This window comes from Panthera pardus, unplaced genomic scaffold, assembly GCF_024362965.1.
Source record: "Panthera pardus isolate Hobbes unplaced genomic scaffold, ASM2436296v1 HiC_scaffold_1, whole genome shotgun sequence".
Taxonomy (NCBI): domain Eukaryota; kingdom Metazoa; phylum Chordata; class Mammalia; order Carnivora; family Felidae; genus Panthera; species Panthera pardus.
Window position 1 is genome coordinate 78,519,573 of NW_026526654.1, and position 12,219 is coordinate 78,531,791.

Genomic DNA, 12,219 nt, shown 5'->3' on the forward strand with positions numbered 1-12,219 from the left:
TATAAAATAGAAATGATCCATTCAGTGGAAGCTTGGGAGAATTTGCATATAAACCATTTTGGACTGGAGGATTGTTAGAGGGATAGGTGTTGATCCATTAATCCATTTTTTGAAAATGGCTGTAAATTTTAAATTTGTTTAAAATTTTATTTTTCTGTTAAAATTTTCTATTTCTTCTTAAGTCAGTTTTTATAAGTTGCAGTTTTCTAAGACAGACTTTCTTAATTCACTGCAGACCAATATTTTGTAAAATATGAAATTATGTGCTTGGATATTGCAGCAGTATAAAAAATGCTTTCCCTGGTTCTAAGTACTTACTCTCAATTTCTGTACTTACTTTATGTCAGACTGGTAACAAATCGTTTTCAGACAAGTCAGCTGACCACACAGAGTAGCACTGTTCAGAAAATCATCCATTTGTCAAACTTCTCAAATCCATTAGCATAGAGTATTGTTCATGAAACTCTGATATTATCTTTAAATATTGCTATTGTATGTGTAATTATGTTGGTTGCTCAATCCTAGGGACAGGAAGTGTGGTGTAATGGAAAGATTTAAAATCAGAAGAACGAGCTTAATCCACAGCTTTGGTGTTTATGAGCTGCATAACTTTGGGCAAGTTAATTCTCTGAGTTTTTGGTGTATGTTTTGTGGTAGATTAGGTCAGGGCTCCTCAAAGATTTTTTTTTTAATTCCTTCCTACGTCCCAATGAAATATTATCTTCAAATAGAGCTTAACATTAAAGCAGATCAAAATGGAATTGTCTTTCCTGGGGAGGGAGTGGGTATTTCCCCCCTTGTCCTTCTGCCCTCTCCCACCTTCAAGAAGCCCTGAGGCACTTCACAAAGCTCCTAGGGCTAGTGTTGAAAAGGAAAAATTTTCCTCTAGCCTTCAAGATTCTTCTGGCTGGTCTCGGGGCGCCTGGATGGCGCAGTCAGTTAAGCGGCCAACTTCAGCCAGGTCACGATCTCGCGGTCCGTGAGTTCGAGCCCCGCGTCAGGCTCTGGGCTGATGGCTCGGAGCCTGGAGCCTGTTTCCGATTCTGTGTCTCCCTCTCTCTCTGCCCCTCCCCCGTTCATGCTCTGTCTCTCTCTGTCCCAAAAATAAATAAAAAATGTTGAAAAAAAAATTAAAAAAAAAAAAAAAAAAGATTCTTCTGGCTGGTCTAAGAGAAAAAGTGACAACAGACAGATTAACAGGAGAAAATCAAATTTAATTTGGACATACTATGGGACCTAAGAGTGACCAAGGTGGGCAGGTTTTATACTTTTTAGACAAAGAAGCATAAATCTGTGAGGAATTGACAAAGAAAACTTATGTTTGGGAGCTTCGATTAGTAAGGAATTCTAAACAAAATTTGGGCTAGGGTAATAGATTAGTAAAAGTAACAAGGTTTACTTATATAGGTTTTTCCACCCTAAATTCCCTATCCTGGATGATAAAGATATCTCTCTACCTCCTGGTGCAGAGAAAGTACCTTCCACATGGAGGATTTATTTCCTCCATCTGAGACAAAGGAGAATCAGAATATTCTTGCGCTAGCTATTTAAGTAACTCAAAATAACCCGTATGCTATTTTGGCATATTTGGGGGCAGCCTGCCTTAGGCCCCTATGCTAGCACAGTGTGCCACTCCTAGTTTACGTTGCAAAGGTTTGAAGTGAACCTTCCTTGAGTTGGCATCAAGCCAAACAGCCAGTAAATAAGCAACCAAAGTGATTGCATTAAGCGTGGTTTCCATGAGGACTAAAAGAGCCTTCCAGGTTTCCTAGCAACAGAAATCAAGGTCTGCTGGCCACGGCAGAATAAAAAAACATTCTTTGGAACATGGGGAAAATGGTTAATTGAGTTTAACCCTTATTCTCTATTGTGATACAACAATAGAAATGATCATAAGGTGACAATTTTCTAGTTTTTACACCTTAAATCTTCCAGCGTCTCCTGAGCTGCACATGGCAATCATCAACTATAAGATGAGGGTAGTGGAATTCTCATTGTATTAAAAACTGAAGGGTAGCTAGTCACATTTTCCTTTGATGCACATTTTACTTGAGAAAGGAAAGGGAGGGAGGAGAGGAGAGTGAAAATAATTTCAGCATTTCCCCTTTCATACCATAGTACTTGAAAGAAGATATTAAAACACAAGTTTTGGGATACCCTTGGTTTCTTTGTCCTTTTTTTATAAGCATCATCTCCTTACTTTATACGTTAAAAAAAATTATTTCTGGGGCACCTGCGTGGATCAGTCGGTTAAGTGTCCGACTTCGGCTCAGGTCATGATCTTGCAGTTTGTGAGTTCAAGCCCCGCGTTGGGCTCTGTGCTGACAGCTTGGAGCCTGGAGCCTGCTTTGGATTCTGTGTCTCCCTCTCTCTGCCCCTCCTCCACTCACACTCTGTCTCTCTCTCAACAAATAAACATTAAAAAAAACTTTAAAAAAATTATTTCTAAGCCAAGTGACCTAAGATCACACACCTATTAAATGGCAGAGCCAGGAGAAACCAGGCTTTTTTTTAAGGTCAATTTATAATTTTTATTACACTTTTAATTGATTATAATGCTTTTGGTCAAAAGTTGATATCTTGTATGTTTTTCCCCCTACTTTTTACTTTGAGAAATTAAACTTACACAAAAGTTGAAAAAATAGAATATGAATACTGTATTCCCTTCACCTAGATTCACAAGTTTACATTTTACATTTTTGTTTTTCTTCTTTGTATGGGGATATATGTATATGTATGTGTATATGTGTCTACATACACATGTGTAAAACATAAATATACATTTTATGCTGAACTACTTAGTTACTTAAGAACTTGCAACTCATGGATAAAGACTTTTTAATTTTATATTATATATATTTTATATATAAATATCATATATATTTATAAATTATATATTTTGTATCATATTATATATAATTTTATATTAAATATATATATTTATATTCTAACCAAAATACCATCAACTACCCATGAGAATTAAATAGATTATCATCTAATATAGTCTATTATTAAATGTTTTCAATTGTCTTAATATTATCTTTCATAGATTTTTAGAATCTTGGATCCAATCGAGAATTACCCTATACATTTGCTTTTGACCTTGCTTTCTTTCTTTCTCTCTCTCTCTGTCTCTGTCTGTCTCCCTTTCTTTATTTTGTGACACTGACATTTTTGAGTTCAGATAAGTATCTTCTAGAATGTTCCATTCAGAATTAACTGAATTTGTATAACTGTTTCTTCATAATTTGATACAGACTGAATGTTTTTAGCAAGAAAACTGCATAGGTAATATTGTATATTTATTGTACCACATCAGGTAGCAAATAAAGTCAGGAGGTTTCCCTATTGGTGAGGCTGTCTGGTCACCTAGTTAAGATGATGATTACCAGATGTAAAGGTACATTTTCCATTTGTAATATGTAAATAATCTGCATTGTGAAACTTTGAGATCATGTAGGCATTCAGTTTCATGACAGTCTTTCAGCCACAGGGTTTTAGCATCCATGTTGACCCTGATCTTGCCAGAATCACTTATTAAAATGAAGAGTTGCAAAATGGTGATTGTTTAGTTATCCATTCCTTCCACATTTATTAGTGTGCATTCTAAGTATAAAGAAGAGAGGTGCCTGGGTGGCTCAGTCAGTTAAACATCTAACTTTGGCTTGGGTCATGATCTTGCAGTTCGTGAGTTCGAGCCCCACATCAGGCTCTGCACTGTTCGCAGAGCTTGTTAGCAGAGCCTGCTTCGGATCCTCTTTCTCCCTCTCTCTCTGCCTCTCTCTCTCTCTCTCTCTCTCAAAAATAAATAAACATTAAAAAAATGGGGCGCCTGGGTGGCGCAGTCGGTTGGGCGTCCGACTTCAGCCAGGTCACGATCTCGCGGTCCGTGAGTTCGAGCCCCGCGTCAGGCTCTGGGCTGATGGCTTGGAGCCTGGAGCCTGTTTCTGATTCTGTATCTCCCTCTCTCTCTGCCCCTCCCCCGTTCATGCTCTGTCTCTCTCTGTCCCAAAAATAAAAAAAGAAAAAAAAAAAAAGTTGAAAAAAAAAAATTAAGAAGGGATGCCTGGGTGGTTTAGTCAGTTAGCATTTGACTTAGGCTCAGGTCATAATCTCTCAATTCATGAGTTCTAGCCCTGCATCGGGCTCTGTGCTGACAGCTCAGAGCCTGGAGCCTGCTTCGGATTCTGTGTCTCACTTACTCTCTGCCCCTCCCCTACATGCATGCATGTGCGCGGGTTCTCTCTCTGTCTCTCAAAAATAAATGAATAACATTAAAAAAGTTTAAAGAAGAGTCTTCTCTTTCTCTCAGTCTCTTTCTCTCTGTGTGTCTATGTCTCATTTCTAGTTCAATAATCACTGTGCAATGCCTCCTTAGACTTTGTTGCTTTTGACTAAATTTCTACATAAAAAGGCCTTATGGAAAATGTGGTTGTCAAGGCACAGAAATTTAGGATTCTGTGTCCATGGTGCCTTCCAGAAACTTAATGAGGAGGATAGAGCCAATTAACTTTACCTGAGCTTCTAGGAATGAAGTTCTTAATTATTAATAAGGAAATTGGTGAACAATATTATTAAGTAGCTAATAATAATAGAGAAGTGTCCATAAAAGATAAAAAAGAGTAGGAATCTTTTTTAAAGAATGTTGCTGAAATCCTAAAATGTCATTTGATTTTAGCTAAAGGAAAGAATTTGAGATGTGTTTCTTTGGAAGCTTCTGGGCTGCCCAAGGAAGATGGTCTAGTCCCAGTGTTGGGAGTATTATCAGTGCAGAGGGCGTTCACAGAACATGTAAAAACTTTTAAGGCTGGCATGCAGTATTTCCTTAATCGCTGCTTTTCAAATAAATCGATGAAGGCAAAAATAAATATAGTTGGGTCAGGATGCTTGAAATAAAACCAAGCACAATATGAAAAGGAAGGGGATGTTTCTCAAGGTAAGTTGAAGGAGAAACTACTGGATGGTTTTTTAATTGAAGTTCCCGCAATTGAAATTCCCGCCTTGTAGATATCACTCCCAGAAACTTTCTTAAATCATGGCAAATCATGAATATTTCCTTAGTTTGTGGTAAAGGAAAGAACACTCTTGAGATCCAGATGTCTTATGATTATGAATTATTCAGGAAACATTTAAGGAGGGCTCTTGCTTTCTTGGCATAGATTTACAAGTTAATAATCCAGAGGAGGAAAAGACTTAGCTTCTGTCTGGTGGTACCTCCAGAATTTCTATCTAGAAGTTTAGAGATGACAATTTAGGAGCTAAGAAACTTGTCAGTAAACTATGTTTCCATTTCAAGTGAAGTTTCTAAACTCAGATTATTTGTTACAAATCAGTCTAAAAATTAGTGAAGTGAGGAGCGCCTGGGTGGCTCAGTCCTTTAAGCATCTGACTCTTGATATTAGCTCAGGTCATTATCTCCCAGTCATGATATCGAGCCCCTTGTCAGGCTCTGTGCTGAGCATGGGACCTGCTTGGGATTCTCTCTCTCCACCCCCTCTCTCTGCCTCTCCCCTGCTTGTGATTTCTCTCTCTCTCTCTCTCTCTCTCTCTCTCAAAAAAAAAATCAACTTAAAAAAATAAAATAAAAATCAGAAAAATGTTTTTGGAAATGTCTGTTCATTATTTGTGTAAGACTGAGAAAATATCAATTATGTTCCTATCCAGGTGGGGGAGAAATTACTGATGGAAATTATGAAAAAGCTAAAGCTTTTTCTCTCGTGTCCTATGATACCACCACTATTTCTAGATTTGAAGACCTTGGTTTTAATGGGGATAATAGATGCATAAGCAAAAAATTATAAAATATACTATTAGAGGGATAAATGAATGAACAAAAAGATATTAGTGAGTTAAATGGGCAAAAATCATTCATTTGAGATGGAGCCTCACCAAGGGCACAACAATGAGATTTTCCTTCAGAGACATTCAAAGACAGTTTGAATCAGAATTTGGTCCTCTATACCTTAGCCTTTTGTTTCTATAATCAAACCAAATGTTCCTGGGTAAACTTGACACTCATCAAGCCAGGTGCTTTCTCTTACTGTGCAATAGTTCTAGGGAACACAAAATTCAAAGGGGGCCGTGTGAATTGGGTTATAGGGTACAGAATATCTCAGGGTTGAAGTCAAGAAACTGTGAGTACTCACAAGAAACTGTGAAGTCAAGAAACTGTGAGTACTTTTCTCTTAGCAGAAAAGGACACTGATGTCAGCCAGGGTAGAAAAAATCATGGGCCACCGGATGGCCATGTCAAAAGTGCCCTAGAGGCTGAGGTTCACTGGAAAGATGGCATGAATAAAAGTCAGGTTGTTGAAGAAAAAGTGTAAAACAATGGCTTTATTCAGACACTCATTTATTCTTCTGTCAATAAGATATGCCACAGTTCAAATCTATCGACAAATAAGCATTAACATTCATTCAAATTTGACCTGACTAGGTTTTGAGCTTCTTGAGGGCAGGAAGAAAATCTTATTTCCCTATATTTTATGAATGCCTACTACCCTACTCACCACAGTGTAGAATAAAGGTTGTATGACTAAATGGGAAGACTCTTGAAAACTCTCTAAACCAAAAATGTAAAAGCACATTAGATGATATAATAATATATAATAATATTATATATTATTTTACATATAATATAACAATATAAGACAGTATAATAATATGTAGATTACAGACATTCCATTTATATCTTTGGGTTCATGACCTAAATCATTGACGTAATGACTCTAATAGAATAAGGCACTTTTTAATAGGATATAAATAAAAATATAATTTGATGATTTAACCCTATTACTTGGAGATTTTTGCCCATAATTGGAATGATAACACCAACAATTAGCATTTGAAATAGGATTATTAAAACAAATACAACATCACTTTCTATGGTGAATACATGCTGTTTCCATGTACGAGCAATCTCTGATGATAACAGCTACCAGCTTAATACATCACAGCTTAGTAACGACTATTAATTCACGCTTTGTATAGTGACTTGCTTATAGTCTTTGGACTTTAGTCTGTTGAGTAACACCTGGAAGAGCCTCAAACTCAGGCTACACATCTCAGAAATACAATTCATGACCAGTACATAAATACAGGATTAGTTCTTCTAATGGTAGTTTAAGCACAACTTGTAGAAACACAGTTAGGAGCTGTGTTTGTTTGTTTCTTTACTTTAACAGAGCTGCCTTACAGGAATTTGTAGGAGATTATTTTAGGGTATGATTAAATCACTGGGAATTAAAATCTAGCCATTTCATAATTGCTGAAATCCATGCCATGCTGACACCACAAGGCTTTTCCAAATGGCTGGTTTATTATTCTGCAATAAACTGTAACTAGGTATGTAGTTCCCCTGAATAAATCTGTTCTTTCAGGTACACGTTAAGTCATCTGTTTAAAGTAGATTTCATCTATGTATGCACATCTCATTTATCTTAGATTGAAGATCTTCGCTGTTTTTAGGAAGACTTAGGTATCATTGAAATTAAGGATAACTTTTTATATATTAATAATTTATTTCATAACTTTATAGTATTTCAAACTCTGCTTTTATTATCATTTAAATTGTCTATTAAAAAAAACCATTTAAACCTAGTGATCCATTTTATTTTCAACCCATGGTATCTTTCTCTAAAATATTATGCCAGGGAGAGGTTATTAAAATCATTTAGTGGACTTCCATAGTTGACATGTTCTCTAGATAATCCACATCTTTGGGTCTTACTGGATAGGGATTTTCTACTTTTTAGTTGACTCTCGTGCACTTTATTTGCCCCAACTTTGGCACACTTAAGCTCTTTTTCATAGATGATGAAATAACATTCTCCTGAAACCCCAATTGCATGCATTCATGTATGTAACATGCATTCAAATTCATTTTAGTTTATCTCTGAAGATGTACTTCATATGTATGTATGAAGAGATGAGGGTGGCAAGATGCTATTGGTCAACATCAGGTTCAAAAAGCAATTTTAGGGGTGCCTGGGTGGTTCAGTCGGTTGAGCATCCAACTTTGGTTGAGGTCATGATCTCATGGTTCATGAATTTGAGCCCTGTGTCAGGCTCTATGCTGATAGCTCAGAGCCTGGAGCCTGCTTCAGATTGTGTCTCCCTCTCTCTCTGCCCCTCCCCTGCTCACACTTTGTCTCTCTCTCTCTCTCCGAAATAAATAAATATTTTAAAAATTTGAAAAAGTAATTTTAAAACAGTATGGCAGTTCCTCAAAAAATTGAACAGAATTATCATATGATCCAGCAATTCCACTTCTGGGTATATGCCCAAAAGAATGGAAAGCAGGGACTCAAAGACATATTTGTACATGCATGTTCTTAGCAGCATTATTCACAATAGCCAAAAAGTGGCAGTGGGCAAAGTGTCCACTGACAGATGAATGGATACACAAAATGTGGTGGATACATACAAGGAAATATTATTCAGCTTCGAAATGGAATGAAATTGTGGAAAGACTCTTGAAGACAATATGTTAAATGAAGTCTGTCACAAAAGGACAAATACTCTATGATTCCACTCTTAGGAGATACTTAGACTAGTCAAGTTCATAGAGACAGTAGAATGGCAGTTGCCAGGGGCTATGGGGAAAGGTGAATGCGGAGTTAGTGTTTAATGGGTATGGTGTTTCAGTTTGGGAAGTCAATAAAGTTCTGGAGATAATGGTAATGATGGCTATCCAACAGTCTGAAAGTACTTAGTGCCACTGAACTATACACTTAAAAATGGCTAAAATGGTCAATTTTATGTTATGCATATATTACTACAATGTAAAAACTAATTTAAAACAATCTTAATATTTTAGTAAAGTCTGGAGAAAAGCAAACTCTAACTTTCACTGTTTTAGCAAATCATAGTCCTAGATGTTATTTTAGATTTGTGCAACCAGAAATGAGATGATTAAGGTAGACAGAGCCTTGGCAGAGATAGGACTTCAGACGATACCTCCAGTGGTGCTTGGTAGGCAGGGCTTGCTGAATCAAAAGCCCATGATTTTTCTATGAGTCTCAGAACGTAATGGGTATCTTGGTGTTTATGTGGGAGAACATTACAGGAATTAGAAGCAGGTGCTGCGTGAAGCGCTCAGGCAGCTGCCACTGGGAATTCTGTCAACCTTGGGTATGGGAGGTGGCCCTCCCATGTCTCCCATGAGACATTCTGGGTGGGTGATTCCTGACATAGGAATCTTATCCAGAGACTGGGGCTCTGGATAAGTCTCTGGGACTCTTGGGAGGGGGTAGTTTAAATAAGTTCATCGCAGGACCTGGGAGAAACTGTTATTGGTATTTGGAGCTCAAGTTAAGAAAACGTAGTCACTTATGCTGTGACTCCTTAGAATTGAGCATGGCCTCTTAAATCCTTTTTCATTAGGCGAGACTGGCATGGGGCTCAATCTGTAGATGGATATCACCTGGGTCTAATTATTACAGAAGAGAGAATTTGGAGGTTGTGGGTGCAGCCTGGATGGAAAGGCTCAGGTTAGGTCCTGAGAGTTTAAAGTTCAAAGAATCACTCTCAATCTAGTTGAAAGTCATTGGCCATAGTTTCTAGAGACACACATATCAGAGCCCCAGCCCTAACATGCTAAACCCTTGTACCACTGAGCATCCCTAAACCTCTTCCCATTCCTCTATTAGCTCCCCATCACCATCCCTCTGTCCCACTGGCCTTCCACCCTCTCCCCAAGATGTTTGGAGCTCCGACACCCCCAATTCAGGCTTCCTCTTTCTGATCCACTCCAGTGTGCACATGGGAAGAACTCTTTGAAAGGGCTGGTGCTTTAGAGCTGCATTAGAGTACTCAATAAGCATTTATTGAATTATGTTAAGACTTTCTGTTGCCAAATAAAACTATTTCAGTGCATTAAGTTTCTTAAGTTTGCAATGTATTCTGGTGCCAGAAAATTGGCCTGGGGAGGAACCAGGAGCTGCATATTAACAATTCCTATATTCTTAGGCAAGTATTTAATTTCTTTGTTCTCCTTATAAAATTAAAAAAAAATGTTAGGCCCTCAAAAAAACATTCTGGCTCCAAAATGTTAGATTCTCTGGACCCACAACTGCATCTTTGAGGTCCAGAATCTCCCATTCTCCTATAAACAATTGATCCCTGACCCAAGGGCATGAGGCCATAGAATTCTCTTTCATTGCCAATCTCCTAAGCAGTATAGGGTCTCTTTCTGATCATGATCCTAACCCCTCCAGATTTCAGGTCTGAAATAATCTTTTGAGGTTTTGGAATAAATAATGGCAAAAACAAGTGGTTAAACATAACACATGACACAATGACTTAAATGATGATGCAAATTTATTTTTTGAGTACCATTTCTTGATTTTTATTTTTTGAATACCAAAGGAAAATTGATCTGTATGCAAAATAACTAAAAATTCATCTTTTAATGCCAAATTTTAAAATCTATCCACCGGTCTTAAAGCTAATGAAAAACATCAAACCATTTGGCTTTGCTGATGTTTAACTACAATAAAGTGAACTAATGCTGATTAAGTTTTGGGGAGAAAAAAAAATCAGCATGAATGACAAATTATATGCCAGATATTGGCTTCCTATGATTCAAGACCATGTTGCTGAAGAGCAGGCTGCTGACGGATCTTTAATTACTAATATTAGTAATATGGACATATAAGCCTAATGTGTAATATGAATATAAAGTACACAATTAATAGAAAATGCATACTTTCAGACTTTTAATTAATGAATGAGCATCACTATTGCATTAGCTTTCTTAAGTAGGTCAGAGCTTAAAGCTGTCCAAATAATAGATTTTATGTTTCCTTTTTTTTCCTCCATCTATCTAAGGGCAAGGAATTAATTTTTTCCTGTTCCAATGTCATCACTAGATTAATGACTGTCATATGTGGAGCCTAGCTACAGGGAGCTCCTCATACACACAGCCGTGTGTGGCTTCTGAAAAATGAACGGAATCATTTTTTTCACAGAATGTGATTACAGTGGGATATCAAGTAGATTATTTTTTTTCTCGGAGAGAAAGACTGTTAAATTTGTTCTGATGACAGTGGTGAATGAGATTTAGAAATACAAATGCCTCTCCCTTCTGTCATGCCTCACTTATGTTGTCATAGATACCATTTCAATTTAGAAAGCCTTATTGAGGACAGTGTGGAAAAAGATAAGAAGATAAGATCCCTGCACCCCCCCCCCCCCGGAAAACTTATATTCTAGTAGGGGATATATGATCCCGCCACCATCCACTGATATATGCATATAGCACATGCAAATGAACATTTTTATTGAAAATGCGGTTCCAAATTGGCATTCTATCCCTTGTTTTAAACATAAATAAGGTCAAGTTTATATATATATACATATATACATATATATATATACACGTATATATATATGTATATATATATATGTATATATGTATATATACATATATATATATATATTTAAGTTTTAATTTATTTTATTTTTTTTCCAAACAACTAGACACATAAAAGTTCTTAGTTTATTAATCCTCTCATGAAAAATCTGCACAATCGCCAGATAGTCCCTGAAGCATCTTTACCCCTTCTGTTGTCCAATCTCCAGCTCACTTTTTGCCAGCACCAACATTAGCTTTTGCAGTTCCCTTGACTTTCTTCATTCGGTTCTTGCGTTCCTTTCGCTGTTTTCTCGACGTCTTTTTCTTCTCATACAGGCCATGTCGTGCAAGTCTATGTTTGGGTTCATTTTTCTTTGCATAATCCAAGGAATCATAAATCATGCCAAAGCCAGTTGTCTTGCCACCTCCAAAATGGGTTCTGAATCCAAATACAAAGATGACATCTGGTGTGGTCTTGTACATTTTGGCTAGTTTTTCCCCAATTTCTGTCTTAGGTACTGTTGCCTTTCCGGGGTGAAGAACATCGATGACCATCTGTTTCCGCTGAAGTAGTCGGTTGGTCATGAACTTCCTGGTCCGGATAGTTACTGTGTCATTCGTGATGGCGGTCGAGCTTTAGGCAGCCAGGGAGGAAAAGAGGATAATTTATTTATTTTGAGAGAGAGAGAGCGTATGCACATGCAAGTGCAAGTGGGAGGGGCAAAGAAAGAGGGAGAGAGAATCCCAAGCAGGCTCCACGCCGTCAGCATGGAGCCCCATGCAGGGCTCGAATCCACAAACTGTGAGACCATGACCTGAGCTGAAATCAGGAGTCAGGCAGCACTCAACTGACTGAGCCACGT

At 37.4% G+C, this 12,219-nt stretch overlaps 1 protein-coding gene across 1 annotated transcript; it reads right to left on the reverse strand.

The window, feature by feature from the left end:
* Positions 1-11,482: 11,482 nt before the first annotated feature.
* LOC109266055 (40S ribosomal protein S24-like) lies at positions 11,483-12,015 on the reverse strand. The gene has a single exon (XM_053900384.1). It carries the CDS (start codon positions 11,939-11,941, stop codon positions 11,585-11,587), a length of 357 nt encoding a protein of 118 aa, XP_053756359.1. The 5' UTR covers positions 11,942-12,015; the 3' UTR covers positions 11,483-11,584.
* Positions 12,016-12,219: the final 204 nt, after the last annotated feature.